We start from the raw sequence: 25,370 nt of genomic DNA, 5'->3' as shown, positions 1-25,370 counted from the left end.
TTGCCAGGAGTGCTGTAAAGGCCAAAATATAACTGGGTTAAAAAAATTAGCTAAGCCCCTGGTGGATAGGTCCATCAGTGGCTATTAGCCAAGATGGTCATGGACACAACCCCATGCTCTAGATGTCCTTAAACCTCTGACTGTTGGAACCTGGGACTGGACAACAGGGGATGGATCATTGGACAAATTGCCCTGTTTTGTTCGCTCCCTCTGATGCATCTGGCACCAGCCGCTGTCGGAAGACAGGATACTGGGCTAGGTGGACCATTGGTCTGACCCAGTGTGGCCATTCTTAAACTCCCACTTCAGGCAGCTTCTGTGCTAAAGCCCTGCTGTGGGCAAGGCTAAAAAACATGGTGGCAAAAATGCCAGCGGCCACTGTATGCTAGTGCTCGTGACTGAATGAACATGAGTAGAGCTGAATCCATGCTAGAGCAATAGTGGGACCATTGCTTACAACTATTTGTTTAGATGTGGCTGACATTAAGATTTCATAATGAGTGACTCCAGTTTCCCAGCTTCCATTTTCGTCTACAAAATGTGAAATACTGTAAATAAAAGCTGGAAATCATCAAATAGGTGGTTTCTAGTGGAGTCTTGCAGCGGTAGTCTTGGTTTTGGTCCCGTTCCCATTCATTATCTTTATCATTAATCTGAGAAAAAAATTGCTGGTAAGGTTCGCAGATGACACACAGATTGGTGGTGTAGTAAATAATGATAAGTCAGCCCTATACAGCAATCTGGATTGCTTGGTTAGCTAGGCTGATTCAAACAATATACATTCTAACACATTATATGAAAGTTGCACATATAGGAACAAAGGATAGATGTCACAACCACAGGATGGGTTACTGTGTCTAGTGTAACCCCTCTTCAGAGTTTGCCAGCTCCTGGAGTGCCAGGCCTTGGAGCATCAAGCTGGGTCTACCCTATGAATTACAACCATATGGCTACCAAAGCCTCCAACACTATTTCCCTGCATGCTTGGAGTCAGTGGTGGGGACAGAATGGACTGGAACCTCCTGCTGAGCCCAATAATGAGGCTTCTGCATGGGGTGATCTGGAAAAGCAGTTGCTGGGCCAGTGATGAACCAGGGCTGCTCAGCTCCCTCCAGAGGAAGGGTCAGCCCGACTCAGAGGCAAAGAGACTAGGTTTAGTTTAGCTTCTTTTGAGTTGGGAGCTGAGAGAGAAGCAGAACAGCTTAGGTCCTACTCCCCATAGATGGGGGCTTTGAGCTGCTGTAGGATCCAGTCCATGAGTCAGGCCATTCCAGCCCTGCAGAGACCAGCATCCAGAGAGGCAGAGATATGACCTGGCGCTAGCTACTGAGAACCAGCTGAGACTTCCACAGGACTCCGGACTGGAGCCAGGCAAGCAGAGCCATAACTAAGCATTTTAGTGCCTGGGGTGAGCAATCATAGTTGCACCCCCTAAAGGTGACATGTGGGAGGCACATGGGGTCACGTGGTCCCCCCAGATTTCTGCCTCCCATTTAGCACAGAGATTGTCAAACTATGGGGCGGGCCTCGCTAGTGGTTGCACCCCACAAGTTTGAAAACCATCTCCTCCTGCCAGGAGCCAGCAGATTGGAAGCTGGTGGGAGCTGCCCAGCCCACTCGGACCCCTGGCTCTCTGTGCGGTGGGAGACATGGTGCTGGTTGGCTGCCTGGAAGCCCTAGTTGCCCTGCTCCCTGAGCTGGGCCAGCTCTGCACAGCCAGGTGCTCCCCAGGCAGGGTGGGCAGCACAGCTCCGAGTTGCACTCCTGACATGCTCTTGCCTCTGTCCTGAAGGAGCCTGGTGCCAGCCGGTGATCCCCCCTGGAGCCAGCTTCTGCCCATGAAGCCTGGCTGCCATGAGATGCTCCCTGAGGAGCTCCCTGGAGTACTCATCCCCCTTGGGCTCCTACCTCTCAGCAACCCGGTCACACCCCGTCCCTGCCCAGGGACCTGCCATTGCCACCAGGTCACTTTCCGCACACTCCCTGCGCACAGAGCAGAACTTCCCCTTGCTCCGCTTGGCTGCCCTGCCCCAGCCCCATGGCTTCTGGGCTTGTGGTCACACAGCCATTGCATCAAGCCTGGTGCGCAGCCCAGGTGCTGGGGGCAGGCAGCTGCTGGCAGGGTGGACTTGCTCCCACCAGCTCCAGAAACCAAGACTGTGAGAATGGAGCAACCCCCAGGGTTACCATATTTCAAGTACTCAAATAGAAGACATTACCAAGGGGAGGAGGAGGAGGAACTGGAGGGGTTATTTGGAAAGGTGTTGGGGGTGTCTGTGTGGGATATTTAGGGATTATTGGCGGGGGCATTTGGAGGGCACTGGAGGGGATACCTTCAGCAGGGGTATACACTGGAGATGGGCTGCCAGTGCTCGGGGAGGGGGTGGGAGCCAGCTTAACTGAGGAGACCCAGCTGCTGCGGAGATGCTGCATGCAGGGCTCGCACTTCCCCCCATTCTCCTATCCCCTTCTCTTCCCCTTGCCCTATCCCATCCCCCTTCCTTCCCCACTGACTCTTTCCCCCACCTCACCCCCTTCCACCGTATCCCACCCTGGCAGGCACTAACCATTGTATAGAAAACAGGATGGTGGCCATATGGGGCGCCCAGCACACGCAGAAGGGAAGACAACTGGCACTGGGACCCAGGAGACGTCGTCCAGGCACAGAGGCACCGAGCACCTGGCAGGAGAAGCAGCTCTGGACAACCCTCTCCACTCCCAACCAAGGCCTCTGTTTGAGGGGGCAATGCCCTCCCTGCCCCAAACTACACTCATGGTCTCCAGCCGACGCTGCTGTGCCCAATCCTGCAGGGGGAGCCGGCACTGCTGGTCCTGATCCTGCATCGCCCCATTTTTGCACCCCTGCCGGCTCTGCACCCTGGGCAGCTGACCCTCTTGCCCCACTCTAGCTACAGCCCTGCAGGGGAGGACCCTGCCCCACCAGGAATGAAGAGAACCATTTTTGTTTAAGCTGGCCAGCATTCACAGCACTGCAGCACTTGTCTCTAGACTCATTTTCAATGCACACTTGCCTGGGAAGCTGGCAGGCTTGGAGCTAGTGCCTGGGAAGAGTTGTGAGTGTTGGGAAGTGGGACATTTCTTGATTTGCTAATGTGCTAGCACAAGGCTAATCTTTGCCTTCCCCAGATCCTATTTTCCTGCTCCCAGTAAAGTCCCCCTTTGTTATATTGTTGTTTGGGGTGTGTCATTATTTTGCTGGGGTTCCGTTGCTGTATTTTATTGTGTCTTATGTACTAGGTTTTATACTCCTTGCCCATTAGTAGCATTATTCATTTTTCCCCAAGGGACATGTTTCTCTGGCACAGTGAAGAGTCACCTTGGGTGAAGGCACCTAGCATGAGAAAAAAATAACAGGATCCTATTCACATGAGGAGAGGGAAAAGCCACTCTAAGTAGCCAGCATCAGGGAGGAGGTTTGCGCTTAGGGTGACCAGACAGCAAGTGTAAAAAATTGAGATGGGGGGTGTGGGGTAATAGGCGCCTATATAAGAAAAAGCCCCAAATTATCGAGACTGTCCCTATAAAATTGGGACATCTGGTCACCCTACTTGGGCTATGCCTCGAGGGAGGGGCTACACTAGAAAGAAGCGACTCTAAAAAGAACTTAGGTGGATAAGCCCATGAACATAAGCTCACAGTGCAATTCTACATCTAAGAGGGTTAACATAACCCTTGGATGGAATGCATAGAAGAATTTGTGAGTAGGAAGGTGGTGTGAACTCAGTATATGGCATTAGTGGGACTGGTACTGAAATACAGTATTCAGTTGCGGTCTCCACACTTTAAAAAATGTGTTGAAAGACTGTGTATGGTTCAGAGACGCGCCAGAAGAATGATTCAGAGTCTGTAAAACTTGCTTTGCAGTGAGAGATTTAAGAAGCTCAATCTATTTAATTTATAACAAAGAAGGTTAAGAGGTAACTTGATCGCAGTCTCTAAGGCACAGATCCTTAAAGTATTTAGGGGCTTAACACCCATGGGTTAGGTGTTAGGCCCCTAAATACTTTAAGGATCTGTGCCTTAGAGACTATGATCAAGTCTCTGGATCTGGGCATAAGCATCTACACAGGGAAGATATTTCTGATAGGAGCTCTTTAATCTAGCATACAAAGGTATAAGAAAACCCAATGGCTGGAAGCTGAAGCTAGACAAATTCTAGATAAAGGGCAAATATTTTTAACACTGAGGGTAATTAACCGTTGTAACAAGTTACCAAATGATCTGGTGGATTATCCATCACTTGAAGTCTTTAAGTCAAGACTGGATGTCTTTCTAAAAGACATGCTCTAGCCCAACTAGATGTTATGGACCTGATGCTGAAATTATTGTGTGGTGATCTTTGGTCTGTGTTATGCAGGAGGCTAGACTCGTAATGGTCCCTTTTGGACTGGCCATCTACAGATCTATACAGGAGTATAACATACATTGCATTATTGTATTTTTTTTAATTTTTTTTTAATTTTTTTCCTAATTTCAATCTCTTCCGTTACTCCTCCTATCCCACTTCACTTGCAGGTGTGTCAGCTTGAAGCAAAGTATTATAATCTTCCTACAAATGCCCATAACAGTCCACCCATTTCCTACCATCCCCTACACCTAGCAAGGCTCTCTGCAGAGTCTCTTGCCTTGTTTCCATGGAAACAAAAAGCACAGTAACATAGCCTATTTCCTAGTGGTGCCAATCAGAGAAGAAAGCATGTGAGGAGGTAGCTCCTCCAGGCAGGCTGAAGAGGCATGAGAGGACCCTCCTGAATGCAGGTGATGGCCTCATAGCCTGTGTGGGAGGAGGTGTGAAAACTGCTAGTGACCTATTTCCAACTTGGAGCTTGGCACGCAAACAGAACTGAACGTGCAACCCAGCAAGAACCTTTACATTCAGAGTGAAAAATATAGCAGAGGTTTGATGATGAGTGTGGTGCCATAAGATATGACAAAACAGGTTACTGTTGCAGAAAATCCAGAATAATACCAATAGCTTCAGTGGTGTTTGTGAGGACTTATACTCTTGAAACTGACAGCAGAATTTCCTCCCTGGTCTTTCAGTAATTTAGTTTCTGGATAGGGCCACAAGAAAATTAATGCTCATGTTTATTCTCACCCAGAATGGCCATCTGGGTTAAAAAAATCACTTTAAAAACATAAATACAAATACCAAACTATAAGGAGTTACTTTACTGAGACATTCAAATTAATGGCAGAACATGAGTGCACAGCCTGACAGTAATTTCAACCACACCACTGCTTACCAAACCAATAAAGTAACTCATCTTTGAGATTCTGTTTCATGTGTATATTTTTATTTACTGATGTAAGCAGAGTCAGGATGAGCTCTACCCTGACATCTGGTGGCGAGTCATGGTGAGTTGTGGAAAAGAACTTCAGGAGCTGATCTCATTTGCATAGACACACCGACCCTACCTAGATGGTCACTTTGGCTGCTGTAGGAGCCCCAGTTTCTCTGTTATTGGGGCAGGAATAAACTGTTATTATCCTGATTATGTGAATCAAGGACAGTGGAACTGTACTTGGCCTTTTGTTATGATGGAGGGACTCACCATCAACTAAGCAGCCCTCGCTAGGCAAAGGTCATTAGTTCCAAAACTCAGTGAATGGAGAGAGGCTAGGGGTAGGTATTAATACTTGGTGGCATGGGCCCCCTGGTGAGGGCCTTACATGCTAATTGCACTTTCTTTTTTCTGCACTGTGGAATATCAGAGCTAATTTTGATCCTATTAGGAGCCTAGTTACAGGCTGCTGAGCTGAATTCACTTTGGGCTAGTGGTGTACCAGCATTGAGGCTCATCTACTACAAGCTGAAATCACAAACGAGCTAAACTTACTAAGAGCTGAAATCACTGAGTGTTGTGTTAAGTAGTGGGGGATGCTGAGGATATATGGCGGAGCAATTTGCAGCACGGTGAGTGGAACAGCTTGTAGAGCAGAGCAGTTTGTCGGTTGCCTGGAGCAGCTCATGGGGGTGGCTGGCAGAGCGGAGCCCCATGAAGAGGTGGGGTAATCAGCTTTGGACCACGAAAGGTGCCCCTTAACAACTCCCCCCTGCCCATCTCAACTGCAGATAAACTTTCGAACTCTGGGTCTGCCCTGACCAGGGACAGAGACTTTTGGGACTTTGGGTGATTTTGGGTTGCTGGACTCAAGAGCCAAAGGGAAAGGACATGCCCCAGTTTGCTTGGGGTGGGTTTTTTGCTCATGGGTTGTGTTATGAATCCTGTTGGTGGTGTTTCCCCAACATAATGCCACATTGTTTCTCTCTGTTATTAAAAGGCTTTTTGCTACACTCAGACTATGTGCTTGCGAGAGGGGAAGTATTGCCTCTTGGAGGCGCCCAGCAGGGGTGGTATATATTTGTCCCAGGTCACTGGGTGGGGGCTCGAGCCGGTTTTGCATTGTGTTATTGGAATGGAACCCCTAGATACTGAACCCGGCCCTTGTTGCTGCCAACTCTGATGGGCAGAAGGGTTACATTTTAACTAAACATCAACACAGCTCAACATTGGTAATTACCAGCAAATATACTCCTTAGTGTCTTATGTCCAAAATCACTTAATGCAGCAGTTAGATATACTTGTGCATCCACAGTTCTAAAAATGTCTTTAACTGTATGTGAATGTGATGAGTTCTTGGACATTGCTAATACCGTGTCAAGGTAAGATCTTAAGATGTTTCCAGTTAATAAGTAGGCTCTGACAATACTGCAATGGCATCTATACAAAGAATAGTTACTAAAGTAGTATCTTGTTTGTACTTTGGATACCATGTCTCAGAACCACCATACTTCCCACGTACATATGTCTGGGCTTCACTGCATGAGTACTAATCAATCACAGTACGTACCATTAAAGCAAGGTAATTGTCATCTTTTCAAAGCATCTCACCACTAGCATACAAAGAGTTCTATCAAATGTAGCCTTTTCAAAGAGAATTTTCATGCAACTATTTTTAAAATTGATTGATGTAAACCACATCACCTAATGGTTTAATCAACAGGTCACCTACAAACTGCAGTATGAATTCAATTGATATACTGTTGTACTGCTCTACAAAATGATTTATTATGTGCCTAGACATAATTATGAAATACTAAGAGAGATTCAAGAATAAATCTGGGTCTGCTGAGAATTTCATTATAACTTTGTTTTACAGGTTAATTGAATGAAACATTTTATCTGAGGGGCATTTACTGTGTCAGCACGGTTGTGATACTTATAAAAAGGACATCAGATGACAGTTTTCTTTTTTCAAACAGGTAAATGGTTTAACTATGGAATTATCTTTCTGGTTTTAATCCTGGATCTAAATATGTGGAAGAATCAAATATTTTACAAACCTCATGAATATGGTCAGTATATTGGTCCTGGACAGAAGATCTACACAGTGGAGGACTCAGAAAGCTTAAAGGACCTTAACAGAACCAAGTTATCCTGGGATTGGAGATCAAATAACACAAACCCTCTGACTAACAGGACTTATGCTGAGGGAGACATGTTCTTGCATAGCAGATATACAGGGACTAGCCTTGATGTCAAATGCCTGGCCTTTATTCCAAGTTTGCTCGCTTTTGCTTTGTTTGGGTTCTTCATCTGGTTCTTTGGGCGATTTCAGAAAACTGAGCAAGGCATGGAGAATCTGGACAAATCATACACAAGAATGAAAAAGAAGTCACCATCAGACATGGGAATGACACGAGAAAATACACAGGTTTTAGTGGAGAAAACTTTAAGTTTTCAAGATCCACATTTAGTATCCATAAAATCAGACTTAAGTGAAATTGTCTTTAATTCTTCCCTTCTAACTTCTGAAAACTTGAGCTTACAGTTGAATGAACAAGACAGCCCATTACAACCAATGACAGAGGCTTCTGCACCTAAGAGTGATCCCATGACCTAGAGCCAACCACCCAGAAAAGAAAGATTTAAATAACCAATTATTGTGAGAGTTCAGTTATTGTAAGTTAAGGTTTACATAGTGTTTAGCACAAGAAATATAACCCGTGCCACAAAGGTGCTCAACATGCTTTTTCTAGGAATTTTGTTTTCTATTTGTATTATAATATATGTGCCTACTGTATAGCTAACATTCCTTTATAGATTGCTTCTCAGAATTGCACAAACTATTTATTAATACATTGATGTTACTGTGTAATAGTGCATAGATAAATATTTGCAGGTATAAAATTCTAACCGTGTTGGTGCCTTGAAACATTAAACTGATTTTTAACTCAACACCAGAAGATATAGAGAACAACTCTTCTAACCTATTTTGCAAGGGTATTTTTGTATGCAATTATTTAGAATGTCATTTGATTTCTTACCAATAGATGTAGAGATTTCTGAAGAAAGGTTCCTGATAACATGTCACACTAAAGGTTTCAGAGTAGCAGCCGTGTTAGTCTGTATCTGCAAAAAGAACAGGAGTACTTGTGGCACCTTAGAGACTAACAGATTTATTTGAGCATAAGCTTTTGTGGGCTACAGCTCACTTCATCAGATGCATTCAGTGGAAAATACAGTAGGACGATTTTATATACACAGAGAACATGAAACAATGGGTGTTACCATACACACTATTACGAGAGTGATCAGTTAAGGTGAGCTATTACCAGCAGGAGAGAAAAAAAAACAGATGATGAAGATGTCATCAATGTAGCGCAACACCACATTCTACAAGCCATTACTCTCTGATCCCACTGAGGGTTACCAAAAGAAACTACACCATCTGCTCAAGAAACTCCCTGAAAAAGCACAAGAGCAAATCCGCACACACACACCCCTAGAACGCCGACCAGGGGTATTCTATCTGCTACCCAAGATCCTTAAACCTGGAAATCCTGGACGCCCCATCATCTCAGGCATTGGCACCCTGACAGCAGGATTGTCTGGCTATGTAGACTCCTTCCTCAGGCACTATGCTACCAGCACTCCTAGTTATCTTCGAGACACCACTGACTTCCAGAGGAAACTACAATCCATCAGTGATCTTCCTGAATACACCATCCTAGCCACTATGAATGTAGAAGCCCTCCACACCAACATTCCACACAAAGATGGACTACAAGCCGTCAGGAACAGTATCCCCAATAATGTCACGGCAAACCTGGTGGCTGAACTTTGTGACTTTGTCCTTACCCATAACTATTTCATATTTGGGGACAATGTATACCCTCAAATCAGCGGCACTGCTATGGGTACCCGCATGGCCCCACAGTATGCCAACATTTTTATGGCTGACATAGAACAACGCTTCCTCAGCTCTCGTCCCCTAATGCCCCTACTCTACTTGCACTACATTGATAACATCTTCATATCTGGACCCATGGAAAAGAAGCCCTTGAGGAATTCCACCATGATTTCAACAATTTCCATCCCACCATCAACCTCAGCCTGGACCAGTCCACACAAGAGATCCACTTCCTGGACACTACAGTGCTAATAAACGATGGTCACATAAACACCCACCCTATACTGGAAACCTACTGACCACTATGCCTACCTACATGCCTCCAGCTTTCATCCAGACCACACCACATGATCCATTGTCTACAGCCAACCTCTACAATACAACTGCATTTGCTCCAACCCCTCAGAGACAAACACCTACAAGATCTCTATCAAGCGTTCTTACAATTACAATACCCACCTGCTGAAGTGAAGAAACAGATTGACAGAGCCAGAAGAGTACCCAGAAGTTACCTACTACAGGACAGGCCCAACAAAGAAAGTAACAGACGCCACTAGCAGTCACCTTCAGCCCCCAATTAAAACCTCTCCAGCATATCATCAAGGATCTACAACCTATCCTGAAGGACAAACCAACACTCTCACAGATCTTGGGAGACAGGCCAGACCTTGCTTACAGACAGCCCCCCAACCTGAAGCAAATACTCACCAGCAACCACACACCACACAACAAAAACACTAACTCAAGGAACCTATCCTTGCAACAAAGCCCGTTGCCAACTGTGTCCACATATCTATTCAGGGGACACCATCATAGGGCCTAATCACATCAGAGGCTCGTTCACCTGCACCTCTACCAATGTGATATATGCCATCATGTGCCAGCAATGCCCCTCTGCCATGTACATTGGCCAAATTGGACAGTCTCTACGTGTAAGAATAAATGGACACAAATCAGACGTCATGAATTATAACATTCAAAAACCAGTTGGAGAACACTTCAATCTCTCTGGTCACTCGATTACAGACCTAAAAGTGGCAATTCTTCAACAAAAAACTTGAAAAACAGAGTCCAACAAGAGACTGCTGAATTGGAATTAATTTGCAAACTGGACACCATTAAATTGGGCTTGAATAAAGACTGGGAGTGGATGTGTCATTACGCAAAGTAAAACTATTTCCCCAGGTTTATTTTTCCCCCCCTACTGTTCCTGACACATTCTTGTCAACTGTTGGAAATGGCCCATCTTGATTATCACTACAAAAGGTTTTTTTTCTCTCCTGCTGGTAATAGCTCACCTTACCTGATCACTCTCGTTATAGCATGTATGGTAACACCCATTGTTTCATGTTCTTTGGGTATATAAAATCGTCCTACTGTATTTTCCACTGCATGCATCCGATGAAGTGGGCTGTAGCCCATGAAAGCTTATGCTCAGATAAATTGGTTAGTTTCTAAGGTGCCACAAGTACTCCTTTTCTTTTTACACTAAAGGTTGACTTTGTTATTTACTCAGCTGTAGGGTCAGTGACTTTGATAACTGGACTGCAGAGAAGCATTTTGATTACCTTTTAATTTTTGCTGGCTGCCTGCCAAATACAAATACAGCTTCATAACAGAGTAACAGTGGAGTGATAATGCAGCATGGGTCATACTTGTGAAAATAGGACTTTCTCGATCAGTAATTGCAATTAGATGATAATGCCAATTATATTTTTCATAATTAAAGATAAACTGCTACTTGATTAAAAATCCTGCCCTTCACCTTTCAGAAACAAAGGTTAAAATGATAGTTGGAGCAACAGTCAATATCCCTTCATCAATACAACCTGTACAATGCCAAATAACCAGTGTAGTGATTACAGGAAAGAATACAGAGCCCATAGCCTTCAGTGTTTTACAACTTTATGTAACTATGGTTTGGGATACATTATACTGGGAAATGTACAACACAACTGACAGCTTTAACTTCTTCAAAGACTGAAACAATAGTGTGAGGGATGGATAGTGAATGCATGGAATAGATTAGCAAGTGAATTGTCCTGAATTCCCCCCTCCCCCTTTCAAGAATTAAACACTGTCCGTTAATGGAACCTAGCAGCAAAAACATGCAGGAATTGTTTTTGCAGCCTTTTTAAAGGCTACTTGGAATCTGAATTCCTCTGATGTCTGTTCAAGGTATATACACTAAAAACATAGCAAATCTAAAATACCAGAAAAACTCTGACTTGCCTCTAATTTAGTTTCATAAATTGTTGTTACAAGTTACTAAATAAGAAGTCATTTTAAAGTCTGAATTATTTCCCTATCTCTTACTGATGTTGCTGTATTTTGTCTTCATGTTTTTTTATCTCAGTTGTTTTGATCTATCTGCTTTTAAGTTTTCAGCATGGTGAATTTAGCATGCATAATAGAACTATGCATTTATTATCTGTCTCTTGAGAGCCAAGTGAATAAACATCATTCAACAATTGTTTATCATGTGGCAGGAACCTATCCTCTGTTAGGGTTTTTTTGTGTTTTGTTTTAACATTTCGCCCATACTTTGTCCTATTTAGAATCATAAATATTTCTGACATTAAAAATACAGACATCGAAATCATTGTAATATCAAAACCAACCATTTTGCCTATGGAACATTTAATATTTTATCAAGAGAAAGTTTCCTTTTTAATGAGGCTGAATTTTTATCTACCAGAAATTATAGCTACAAAAAAATCTATTATTAGCATTTGGTTACTGCAGCCTGTAAACTTGTTCAGTCTGTTTAAGATAGAAGTTATCTATTCAAAGCCATTCACTACTTATGGTAAAATACTCTCAGATTCTCCCTTTATTGTGTAGGAAGTGATTATATTTATGCTTTATGTCCAAGCAGGATTTGATATGGACAAATAGGTAGACAAAATGGCTAATTATTTTTGCAAACACATGCTCCTCCATGTGATTTGGAAGACTTACTCTAGAACATCAAACCCGTCTGTGAATTGCTTTGTTTTTTCTGTGCATAGGGTGACTAAGTCCATTAATATATAAGCAAAAAATGAAAGACTGACTTGAGCCTTGCTGCTTGCATGATTACATGACTCTAAAGCAACCGTTATTAAGCAACTGATCCACAGCTAAAATAATTCTGTGACCTTACAAATTAATGCTTTTAAGGTCGCCACAAGACTGCATACAAGAGAGAGAAAAACAAGTAATCCTGAGATTTTCCATGAGTGCTCAAATTAAGAGTCAAGCAGAGAAACTGTACCCAAAATGGATTCAAAAGGAGTCACAGGATTCAGCATGACCCTTGCAGTCAACTCTGCATTTTAATTAAAGGAAGCAATTGAAAAGGCACTAGTTTTACAGTAACTGTTGCTGTATATATTTGTAAACACAGAAGTAGATATGTTCATTCTTTCCATGGTAGTTCTTATTTAACATTCACAATATGCTTTCTTACATCAAAATGGAAACCTTTTCTAATCTAAGGGCCTTATGCAGCACCAGTAGCCATTACCTTGATATGTATGGTCTACCTACCACAGAAAATGAAAATAACCCCCAAGGACTCCAAAACCTTGTCCTCAGGAGTGAGTTGGTGAGGGGAGAGCACTTGTGGTTCTCAAGCCTGAACCATTCAGGAGTTGCTCTCCCGTTATAGCTGAACTATATCTGCTTTATGAGAGAATGTATTTGGTACAGTAGCTTTTTACATTCACATATATTGCAAGATATCATAACAGGTACCCTAAAAATAATAGCAAAGGTCATCCCAGGGATAAGCATGCAGGATTTATGAGCATACAAGTGCTTACAAACGTCTCTATGAGCATCTGTAGTGATTACATTTGCTGACACAGAAATGACGTGGAACAAATGGAGGGTAAGTACATTTTTGAAACAGCCCTTCAAAACAGACTCTGCTTACTTGGCTATAGGTTTTGGTTTTTTAATTATTTATTCGGAAGAAATGGCCCATATCCTTAAGGAGACACTTCAGTACTGCTCTCCTTATTTTATAATGCTCCAGGAAATTGCTTCACTCTACCTCATTTCTTCCCCCATTCCTTCAGGTCCTCATCCCTGGTCCTTCCTATAATTTGGCATTATTAGTTTTAGAACATTCTCCTCTGCAGTTGCCATTACCTGGAACAATTTTTCTCTATTTTCCCACCTGTCAGCTGTAAAAATCTGTAAAATCCCAGCCAAATCTGTATCTTTTCTTCCGAGTACATTTCTCTTCTCTACTATTTTTTTTTTAACATTTAGCTGTATTAAATGTTAACTTAAATTGTAGCTCTATTATCTGCCTCGCTGAATGCTTTTGAGTTAATTTGCATGAAAAGCTAACTTGTTCTGTTTTAAATATATTCTCTACTCTGGCTCTAGGCACAGTAATTGTGAATTAACTTCTTGACTGCATTTGCACCTCACACTCCTAATGTGTTTCCCTTTCATCTTTCCTTCCTTGAATAGCCTCCATAGCACTAGTCACATGAGAGACAGAAATAGGACAACAGAAGCTGGAGATCTAAAACCCCACTAGATTGTCAAGTACAGAGGATCGGCCACCACTAAATGATGCATCAGACACTCAACACACACTTCTAGATTTTAACTAATGAATCCAATGAGCTATTGTGCAAAATCTTAGTAACTTGTTAACAGAGGTACAAGGGAAGTTTGTATCTCAGGCCATAGTCTTGTAGGTATTCAAGAAGCTGCATGTGGTTTTGACCAGCACTTTGGGTAGCACTTACAAGGAAAGGTCTGAAGTTTTGAACAGACTATAAGAATAATAAATGTCAGAGACAGATCCAAGCTTGTATAAGTACATAAAGCTGATCCTCTTGCAATTGCTGGGTATAGTATTCAGATGAGGAATGAACTATATCAGATGTTAAACTGATACTATTCTTGGAGTTGAGTGGCAGAAATACTCAGGATGACGTACTGCAGATGCTTTGGTTCAAGTTACATTTATGAACAAACAATTGTAAACCTTTTATCACTATAGAGATTTCCCAAGTTACAGCAAACACATCAAACACACAAACAGTTCTGGCACAGTTACTATACAGCCATTCTTTGGCCAAACTGACGAAGGGGCTGTTCATCCTACCCATCATCATTTCACTAGGCTCTTAAACTATCCACATTGGGGAGCTGGGGCTTTCAGAATGTAACACATAGTTTCAAACTACTAGAAATGGGCAAATTAATAACTCCTTGAATTTGTACCCCAAACTTGCGATGAAGTTGGGGGCATGGGCGTGGGGCAAATCATTTATTTAAACAGTTCAGAAACAAAAAGTCCTGTTTCATTTGCATTCTCAAAGGGAGATGTGGAACACATTAACCCTACACTCTGAAGTGCCAGCCCCTAAGCTGATAAAAATAAACATAGAAGAAACTATAACCAGTAGGACATTTCCCCTACCCTAAAGAGAGGCATTAGGAATCCTCTTTTTCCAGCCTTTAGGAAGATCTTCTACCACAGTAGGAGGGAGCTAGGGTATGTTGAGGTAGGGGACTGTGTTAAAGAGAGGTTGTCATGGCTTGGAAAGGAGTGAGACTGAAAAACACTGGCTAAGTAAGACACACATATGAACCTTTGGATGCTTGTCTTGAACTTTAAACCTTTGAAAGTTTGCCCAGCAAAACTGAAAAAGTTCAGAGGTGAGGTACAGAAAACAACGAAACGTTCTTTTTCTTACCCAAAACTGGGGAGGACATTCCTGGAGGAGCCTTGATAGCCTATTGGGTAAAGTATCAGACATTTTTATTTTCTTTGCCTTTATGTGATGTCAGCTCATCCTGGTGACCTGGTGTTTGCTGTGGTTTGGGGTAGGGAAGTTGTCTTTACTTGGTGTTGAAAGGCTATGCATATCTTTGGAACAATAAAAAATGAAAATCTGCATTATTTTGAGGCCTTCCCTATAGTGCTCACAAGCAGCTCCTAGCTCCCTGATTCATAATTATGGCTTCTTTCTGATACCCACTAATAGCTCCTCTATGCAGAGGAAGTTTGAGATTAGCAATTCCTCTCTGCGTGTTTTCTTGGGAGAGGCACATAGAAGAAGAAATTTGATCCTTCTTTTGGGAGGAAGAGTTTGAGTCTAATCTTCTACCTTTCACTCCATGGCAACCCTTCACGGGAGAGGGAAAAAGCCTGAGGCCAATGCCCCCAGCAGGGGAACCACTAAATACCCTTCTCTCTGCCAGCTTCTCCATAGGACAACAGAGATCCTTCTTCCTCCTCTTCACCAACACTACTTGCTCCACATTAAGAAGACCAGGCCTCAGCAAAGCCCTCCTCTTATTTCCAAGTTCCAACAGGGCCTAATCTCTCTGCTAGGTCTTGCTAGGCCCCACTTCAAATTAGCTCAGCGTTAGTCATAATACTAATAATAAAACACATAGCATTTACAGTGTGCTTTTCATCTGCAGCGCTCAAAGCACTGGCTAGGCATTGTTAGCCACATTTTACAGCTGGGGAAGCTGAGGAAAGTTATACCAATATGTCCAAGAGTTAAATCCACTCCATAGGGTGGCAGATGGATTCAGCAACAGATGGAATTACATGGATGAGCTGGCCTCTGCAAATGCTTCACTTGTGGTGAGATGGAGTTGTGGCTGCACAGAGCTAATGGAGCCCAAATGACTAGTGATGGGGGATAGTAGAAGGCACATATCCTGTGCTAACCCTTCAAATTAATATTTGGTTTAAGTTTGTGTGTGTCTCATCTGAACTATACCGATATATACTATATGAGCTATATCCTTAGAAAATCTACGTCTGTCACAACATCATTGTGTGATTGGCGTATTTGCCAAAGGAATTACTTTACGTCAAACACTTTCATAAAGATAAGTTACAGTAGAAGGCCAGACCCATAGACATAAGAACAGAACATAAGAACAAAGGAACGGCCACACTGGGTCAGCCCAAAGGTCCATCTAGCCCAATATCCTGTCTTCTGACAGTGGCCAATGCCCGGTGCTTCAGAGGGAACGAACGGAACAGATAATCATCAAGTGCTCTATCCCATGTCACCCATTCCCAGCTTCTGGCAAAGAGAGGCTAGGAACCCCATCCCTGCCCATCCTGGCTAATAACCATTGATGGACCTATCCTCCATGAAATTATCTAGTTCCTTTCCGAACCCTGTTATAGTCTTGGCCAATACAATACTCTTATTGCCTTGCTATTAGACACTGCTAATAGCACTTCCTTTGACTTCAGATTGGCGGTGGGGGGTGGCAGAAATTAAAGTATTTTAGCTCATTGTTGTAGGCTCTGCACTTGACATCTGAATAGCTTATCTGCAGGTGAAATTCACCCTCCATTGCTTTTCTCATCAGAGTGATTTGGGGGACGGGAGGGGTTAGGTCTGTTTGGCTCCTGCTTTCCCTTCCATGCACTTTTTCCATTGGACAGCTCTGAATACAAAACACCCATTGGAGGACCATAGCTGGTTGTAATTATTTATCTAGTGCCCTTTGTGCACAAAGCTGTGCTCAGTTGATGAAACTATGTTTAAGAAGCAACAGTTTCCTTCCCCAAAGAGTTAACAATCTGAAGACACAGTAGATTCAAGGTCAGTTCATTACAGTACTGCACAAACAAAGACTGGGGCTGGTCTTTACAACCAGGAGGTTTCATGAAATACATAAGGTTTTAGCTCACTGGGGTTTTTCATGAAAAATTTGTTATTGGTTCTAGTAATATGCAAACAACCATAACAATGGAACAATCTCTGCTACATTTTTCTGATTATTAAGGGAGCACTCTCTGCCCCTCCAACTGCTAGATTCTGGGAAAAGGTGGGGCAGCAGGGAGAGTGGTATTTCTTCCCAGCCCCCAGCATTCCTCTGCTGCTCTCTCTCTAATTCCTACAAGGAACAAGTGACTTCAGCTTGCCATATCTTTGTCTAAAAGGGCACTGGTGATCTTTACACGCACAGCCTTTTCCTTCTCCCCACCCCATGACTGCTATGGCTTCTTCTTGGGGCTGCTCCCCTTCCCACAGCCCTCCAGGTTGTCTGTTTTTAAGAAACTGCAGATCCTCCCTACTCTTCAGATAGCTACAACTGCTACTCTCTGTCCCCCCAGTGTTTTGATGACACAGGATTCTAGCTGCAGAAGAAGGAGGCAATCAGGAAGGACAATGAAGACAAGGGAATCAATCAGTCAAAAATTAAAATACAAGTTTACATTGTTAAAAAAATCAAGACTGGCCATTTTCTTACTTTTTTCCAAAAATGGCATTTGGGGACAGAATCACACATTCCTTTCCTGAGTCAGGCTAGTTCTCAGTTTCTTAACTGCTCAGTTTTTCCATATGATTTTTTCCCTTTCTTCCATTTAAATCATTCCCTTTTCCATTCTTTGCATCCTCTCCAAGTCCTCAGTCCCCTTCCATCTCCCCCTTCTTATGTTCCCACTCACTCCCATTCCCAGCTCCTTACTCCATCCCATTAAGGAATGCCAGGTGCACAGGGGAATTGAGCCATTTTTTGCTGTTTGAGAGCTTTACCCTTTGGAAAGGAAGGGTTGCTGCTGAAAGCAGAGGGGTGCTCTTTTATAACCATCTTGCCCAGATGCTTGCAGTTGATTTAAACAGTTTTGGATAAAGGTTAATATTGATAGAAAGAAGGAATTAAGAGTAGCAATAAACAGCAACGTTCAAACTATCACACATCATTAATGCAAATACCTCAAGCCCTGCCTACGGCCCATGTAACACTTATGTTCTCAGTGTTCAGATACCCTTTGGACTGTACTATAGGGACAAATGCTACACCAACTCCTATTGCTACAACTGGAAATTGCACATGAATAATTGACAAGCGGAAATGGCTTTTAAGAGTTGAAAAAAATTAAAGGAAAATTCTTTGTGATGCTGAAATTAATTGCAATGATACTTTGTACTGATATAACTAATATCTATTAGCTGGTATTGTTGAAGTCAATTAGCTCTGCAATTTGCAACCTTTGGTTCATGTAATCAATTATCTTGAGTCAGTGTTTGGAATTATTCATGAAAGAGTTTTACTTTATTCTTGTTCAAGTAGAAGAACTAGTAACATACAATAGTTTGATTAATTTTTAAAGTTTTTGGGGAAAACGGCTAGAGGAGGCAGTAGGGACTCAGTATTGTACAGTTTGACTAGGTCATGATTGCAGAAGTCATTATTCTATAATCTCTATTAAATGAAAAAAGTATTAAAATAAAATGAAAAACAAAATTCAATCCAGCGTTCTCACTCAGGTTGCACACCCTATCATTCAAATGGTACAAATCAATACTAAATGCTGTGTTAGAGTTTACATTTACAAAGGAAAAACAGAACAGCAAATACTCCACATGTGCAACATGGACAAGCTGGAGTTGCTGGGCTTTTGTTGTTAGCTTTTAATTAAAACCTACATGCTGGACCTAAATTGCCTGACAATGTTCCTTTAAAAATAAAAATAACCCATCTACTACAGGGTAACTGGAAGGAAGAAAGAGCTGATCAGGTTCTTGTTTTGAAGGTTGCAGATAGTTTAAACACCTGGAAGAGTGTGCCAGTGACTTTGCAAAATTTCAAAAGAATTAAACACTAGCAAAATGGTTCAGATGCCTTAGGGACAGGTGGGGCGTGGAAGAAGCGGATCTATATAGGAACTAAATTCATGGGCATTTGCTCAGTACAATTTATTAAGCATTTATCTCTTTAAGAACTGGCTTACATAAAGGTCCAGGGACTAACACAAAGTTCAGAAAGACAAAATAACACAGACCAGATAATAAGATAATGTTAGATTAAAACAAGATTTTCAAAAATGTAATATCAATAGTTTTTTCGCTTGCTAAAAATGATTGATTAGATACAGCATTAATGATTTCTTAGGGCAATCACCTAGTCATGCTACATTATTGGTGGCTCTATTGGCTCCTCTGTAGATGGGTTCAAAAAATTTAAAATGAATCCTATTAATGGATGTTACTAATTCTTCTAGTTGAATAAAACAAATATTCAAACGTGGTCACCGTTTTACCATTTAGTCATGAGTAAAATCACTGCTTTAAAGCAGACACATCTGAGAAAATGACAGCTGGGGGGCCAGTGTGTTCCAGAACACGTGGGTTAAAGCTGTTCCAGATTCCAGAGGTCCTTTGTGAGTTTCCTTACTTGTTGACTGTGAAAGCTTTGCCAGTTAGCACTGCTTAACAAGCATGTGCGTTTTATCTTCCATGTCATCTGGAGATAATGCAAACCTGTTCTCTCAAGTACAGATCGTTTCCAATAATCATTGTTTCCATGGTGACTGGAAGGGCAAAATGTTCTAGTTTTGCATTGTGAAATGATATGAAAATGTAATGTTTTCCATAATTTTTATAAGATAAAAATAAAATTTTCAATCCACAAAATACCCATCTTCCCCCATCTGTCCCACTCCCTTCTCCCACCGTCACCCACATATGCCCCACCAGCTCCAAAGAAAAAAACTTCTTTTAAGAAATCCTTGGGAATCCTCTTCTACACTGAGATTGGAATGGAGGTCAATTAGGGACTCCTGGACTCATTGGTGCAAAGTCAATACTCCTAGGGCTAGTGAATACATTATTGACATAAGAATTGCCATGTTGGATCAGACACTAACCCACCCCATGGTCCTTCTCAATTTACACAGTGAGTCCTCAGTAAGGTAAGGTTACTTAGGTGTTCTGTCTTTCTAATAGATGGACTTCCCAGGCTGGAGTTATCCAGAGAAATCCACCAGTGACATGTACAAAGTTCTACCAAAAAGAGGCCTGGATTTTTAATTTTTCCTTTATGCATAGACCCGGTGGTGTTTATTAATTATTATTCGCAGCAGGTGGCAAAAGCCCTTCACCCTCTGCCAGTGAGCAATCCCAAAACCCAGCTGAATTCTAAGAAATGATGCCAACATTCTAGCACCATAATAAAGTACCAGTTCTCACAGGGGTCCCCATTGTATTCTGGCAAAAAGGTGTGAGGAAAAAACAAAAATCAAGAAATCAGACAACCCTGTTGGGTTCTCATAACTCCATTTTGATTGGACAAAACATAACATAACATAGTGATCAATGGCTCCATGTCTAGTTGGCAGCCGGTATCAAGTGGAGTGCCCCAAGGGTCGGTCCTGGGGCCGGTTTTGTTCAATATCTTCATAAATGATCTGGAGGATGGTGTGGATTGCACTCTCAGCAAATTTGCGGATGATACTAAACTGGGAGGAGTGGTAGATATGCTGGAGGGGAGGGATAGGATACAGAAGGACCTAGACAAATTGGAGGATTGGGCCAAAAGAAATCTGATGAGGTTCAATAAGGATAAGTGCAGGGTCCTGCACTTAGGACGGAAGAACCCAATGCACAGCTACAGACTAGGGACCGAATGGCTAGGCAGCAGTTCTGCGGAAAAGGACCTAGGGGTGACAGTGGACGAGAAGCTGGATATGAGTCAGCAGTGTGCCCTTGTTGCCAAAAAGGCCAATGGCATTTTGGGATGTATAAGTAGGGGCATAGCGAGCAGATCGAGGGACGTGATCGTTCCTCTCTATTCGACATTGGTGAGGCCTCATCTGGAGTACTGTGTCCAGTTTTGGGCCCCACACTTCAAGAAGGATGTGGATAATTTGGAGAGAGTCCAGCGAAGGGCAACAAAAATTATTAGGGGACTGGAACACATGAGTTATGAGGAGAGGCTGAGGGAGCTGGGCTTGTTTAGCCTGCAGAAGAGAAGAATGAGGGGGGATTTGATAGCTGCTTTCAACTACCTGAAAGGGGGTTCCAAAGAGGATGGCTCTAGACTGTTCTCAATGGTAGCAGATGACAGAACGAGGAGTAATGGTCTCAAGTTGCAGTGGGGGAGGTTTAGATTGGATATTAGGAAAAACTTTTTCACTAAGAGGGTGGTGAAACACTGGAATGCGTTACCTAGGGAGGTGGTAGAATCTCCTTCCTTAGAGGTTTTTAAGGTCAGGCTTGACAAAGCCCTGGCTGGGATGATTTAACTGGGAATTGGTCCTGCTTCGAACAGGGGGTTGGACTAGATGACCTTCTGGGGTCCCTTCCAACCCTGAAATTCTATGATTCTATGATAACCGTGTCTCAGAATTTAACCAGACAAGCGAGGCTTCAGGCAGGCCTCTTTTCCATCTGCCAAGTGCTGCAGAGGAAAATTGTATTTTAGCTGGGCCAAGCTCCCATCTTATTAGTATTGTTATCGTTTATATTATGATAGCACTTAGAACCCCCAGCCCTGGCAGAAGCCCACTGTGTGAGGTGCTGTACACAGATAGGAAGAGCCAGACCCTGTCCGGAAGAACTTACCATAGAGAAGGCACTCAAAGGATGGGAGGGAAAACTGCAGCAGAGTGAGATGAAGCCACTTGCCCAGATCATAGAGCTGGTCAATTGCAGAGCTAGAAATTGAAGCCAGGTATCCTGCATGCTAAGCTAGTGCCCCTTCAGTCTCCCATCATGCTTGAGACAGACTTATCCTGCACTTCCCCAAAGTAAAGGTGAGTGTTTTCTTTGTGCCTTTAGGTTAGCACAGCAGGTATTGTTCTGAATTTGCAGAGCAAGGGGGTTGGGGGGGTATTCTTACCATACACAGAACTGTCCCTTGGGTAGGGTGAATCGGGGCGACCACCCTGGGCCCCGTGCTTTGGGGGGGCCCACACTTCAATAAAATAAGGACTGTCACAATATTTAGTCCTGTCTCCCGTGTCCTGACAGATGTATGATCACAATGCCTTTTGTCCCAATATTCAGGTGAGGAGGCAGGTGGGGAGGTGAGGTGGGTGGCGGGCGGGCGGGCGAGCGGGGTGAGGAGGCAAATGGAGAGGTGAGCGGCAGGCGGGAGGGGGGTGAGTAGGCGAGTGGCAAGCGGGTGGGTGGATGGTGAGGAGGAGAGCAGCAGTTGGGTGGATAAGGGAAGGGGCACGCCAGACAGACGGCAAGGCACTAGTGGGGAGACGAGTGGCGGGCAGGTGGGTGAGGAAGCGAGTGGCAAGCGGTTGGATGGCAAGGAGGAGAGCAGCAGGTGGATGTGGGGGGTGAGGAGGAGAGTGGTGGACTGGGGGCGCACCAGACAGATGGCAAGGAGACTAGTGGGGAGGCGAGTGGCGGGCAGGTGGGTGAAGAGGCAAGTGATAGGCAGGCGGGCGGATGGCAAGGAGGAAAGTGGCAGTCTGGCGGGCAGGCATGCCGGATGGATGGTGAGGAGACTAGCTGGGAGGCTGATTTTTTCCCAGGCCCCACACCCCACTAGGGAGGGCCCTGACCATACTGTATACTGTATTTAGTTTGGGGAATACAGGTTTTGTTCACAAAAATTATTTTTGCTAACATGAGATGACATGCATCGAGTGATGGGAAGAATGCCACCAGGGTTACATCCAACAGAATAGGAAACACAGCCCAGATTTGCTGGTCTCATTTTGTAGTCAGACATTGCATAGCTCTAAATATAGCATAGGCTGGTGCAAACCTGTATGCAAATTACACAGTAAAGCACACTGGCCAAGAAAATAAGGTACCTCACAGCTGTACTTTCTTTTATTCCAAGGAATACATAAATTCCACTGCTTCTTTGAACTATTTTTTTCTTATATTTAACCCGCTCTTGAAGGTAGGTGCAGGGTTTGCTGTTGTTTGTGGAGTTGCACTTTTAGAATTTGTGCCCATTTGTGTTTTTTTCTTTGGTTATATTGAATGTCACCAATGAGCAAAGCTGGACGTTCAAAAGCCATGCAGTGAAGATTATTCACTTAACATGTTCCCCTTCATGTACATTGCACGTGCGTTAATTCTTGTTTGAACGATGAGACACGGAGACCTGTAAAACGACAATACATTTGTAATGGGATTCTACACCAAAAAATCCTGATGCGCTGTCTCATCCAAGATGTGAAAAAGCACAGCCAGCATCAGCATGATAAATAATATTTTTAGTGACAAGCTGAGGGGAAAATGTTAGCCCAGTGAGGATCACTGCGTGCAGCAGGCCCATGACAAGATCCTTCCTATCTCTCAGAATACTCACACCCAAGATGTTGTGCTCCATCAATCAGTGCCTGCATGATGACTCATGAAATGTGGTCTGTGACATGTAAGAAATGTTGGGTTCTGCCAATATGCTGGGCCAAGCCAAGTGTTCATGACAAATCACGGAACACAGCCTGTGACACATAAAAAAAACTTGACCACCCCCTACTTAGCCTGGGTGCCAATTTACTCCTGAAAGCAGATGGGAACTCACTGCTGGTGGGACCTGCTGCTGCCATAAATGCAAGTTGCTAAATGTAATCATATTTATAACTCATTAATGGGTGGGCTGGCCTTTAATTAAAAAGTTTCTCCACCAGTTTGGATTCCAAACGCAATCTGTGTGGCTAATGACACCATCCACGATGCTGTTCTCAGGCCAAATCAGAATTGCTGTAGATGTGTAACTTCCGCGCGACTCGGTGAAAGTTACAACAATAGCCCCTGCAATGTGGGAATACTGACCCCTGAAGCATGGCAGGTTATACCCTTTTGTTACCCTGACCCATGTCATGTGACCGGGAAGAGGCAATAAAGGTCACGCTCTTATCTGTATGCGGCACCAAAAGAACGCTAACTGGCAGGTGCAAACAAAAGATGAAGCCACAGCACTGGACTGGGGGAGAACAGTGGGGCCCAGCTGGGAGCACCCCTGCCCCCAGAGGACTCCAAGCCCAGCAGTGTGCAGAGGTAACCTTCCCCTGTAGGTGCACTAGGACCAAAGTAAAAAGAAAAGGAGGACTTGTGGCACCTTAGAGACTAACCAATTTATTTGAGCCCATTCCCCTGAGCTCTGTAGGCTTGGAGAAGAAAGATATTCCACGGAGGAGACAGCCCCAGGGACAGAGAAACTCTCAAACCAGTAGCAGCAGGTACAGAGGCAGCCTCAGTAGAGACTGCAACAGGGACCATGAGCATCAGTGATGCCATCAACCTGCTTTCTGCAGATCTGATCTCTCTCCCCTGTGCTGATTGGCTGCTTGCACCAACCTCTTTCTGTCCTCACCCTCACTCTCCACCTGCCCTCCCATGCTCCTTTTCTCCCCTCTCTTCTATGGCCCTCACCCTTTGTCTTTCCAGCTAGCCAATCACGGACTAATTAAACCCCACCCAAAAAATGAAAGAAGCATGGCGCTGACATGCTGCTTGCAAACCATCACCACTCACTTTGGCTTTTACATCCCTTCCCCCACCCCATGTCTGTTCTGTCTATTCAGATTGTAAGCTCTTCGGGGCAGGGAGTGTCAGCTACTCTGTGTTTGTCTAGTGCCTAGTACCATGGCCCCTAGGCACATGTAATAAAAAATAACCACCTTTATTATAGCAGTTACTGGTACGTGGAAGCTCTCAGGAGCCAGTCCTTTGTACTCAGATTGCATAGGGTTGGGTGAAAAGAACAAATGCTTCACAGACACTCGCATGAGTGATGAGTATGCATAGATATGTAAAAAGATATAATCCATAATTATATAGATGTAAGCAGTGTCAGGATGAGCTCCACCCTGACATCTGGTGGTGAGGTGTGGCAAGTTGTGGAAAAGAACTTCAGGGGCTGATCTCATTTGCATAGGCACACCCACCCCACCTAGAATGAGGCCATAGCTGCCCAAATGGTGACTTTGGCTGCTGTGGGATCCCCAGTGTCTCTGTTATTGGGGCAGGAAGAATAAATTGTTACTACCCTGATTATGGGAACTGTGCTTGGAACTGTACTTGGCCTTTTGTTATGCTGGAGGGACTCACCATCAACTAAGTAGCACTTGCTAGGCAAGGGTCATGCGTTCCAAAACTCTGTGAATGGAGAGAGGTTGGGGAAAAGTATTAATAACTGGTGGCATGGGCCCCTTGGTGAGGGCCTTACATGCTAATTTTACTTCCTCCTCTCTCCATTGTGGAATATCAGAGCTAATTTTGATTTCATTAGAAGTCTAGTTACAGGCTGCTGAGCTCACTTTGGGCTAATAGTGCACCAGCACTGAGGCTCCCCTACTGCAGGCTGAATTCACCAAAGAGCTGAACTGACTAAGAGCTGAAATCACTGAAGGTTGTGTTAAGTAGTGGGGGAGCCTGAAGATATATAGTGGTGCAGTT

General features: G+C 43.6%; 1 protein-coding gene across 6 annotated transcripts in view; it reads left to right on the top strand.

The window, feature by feature from the left end:
- Positions 1–25,370, top strand: part of TMEM117 (transmembrane protein 117) — a 359,218-nt gene that overhangs the window by 308,601 nt on the left and 25,247 nt on the right. For 3 of the 6 annotated variants that reach the window (XM_073328001.1, XM_073328003.1, XM_073328004.1), the window contains exon 8: positions 7,289–8,469. The exons of 1 other annotated variant lie outside the window; for it this stretch is intronic. In XM_073328001.1, coding sequence (XP_073184102.1) covers positions 7,289–7,929 — 641 coding nt within the window. In that variant the 3' untranslated portion in view covers positions 7,930–8,469. Of the gene's footprint in view, positions 1–2,559; positions 3,227–7,288; positions 8,470–25,370 lie in introns of those variants that run through there. 2 more of the 6 variants (XM_073328002.1, XM_073328005.1) reach the window with 2 other exon arrangements.

This window comes from Lepidochelys kempii, chromosome 1 (genome assembly GCF_965140265.1).
Source record: "Lepidochelys kempii isolate rLepKem1 chromosome 1, rLepKem1.hap2, whole genome shotgun sequence".
In the NCBI taxonomy this organism is placed as follows: Eukaryota; Metazoa; Chordata; order Testudines; family Cheloniidae; genus Lepidochelys; species Lepidochelys kempii.
The sequence above is the reverse complement of the archived record's forward strand: the minus strand, read 5'-3'. Positions and strand labels throughout refer to the sequence as shown.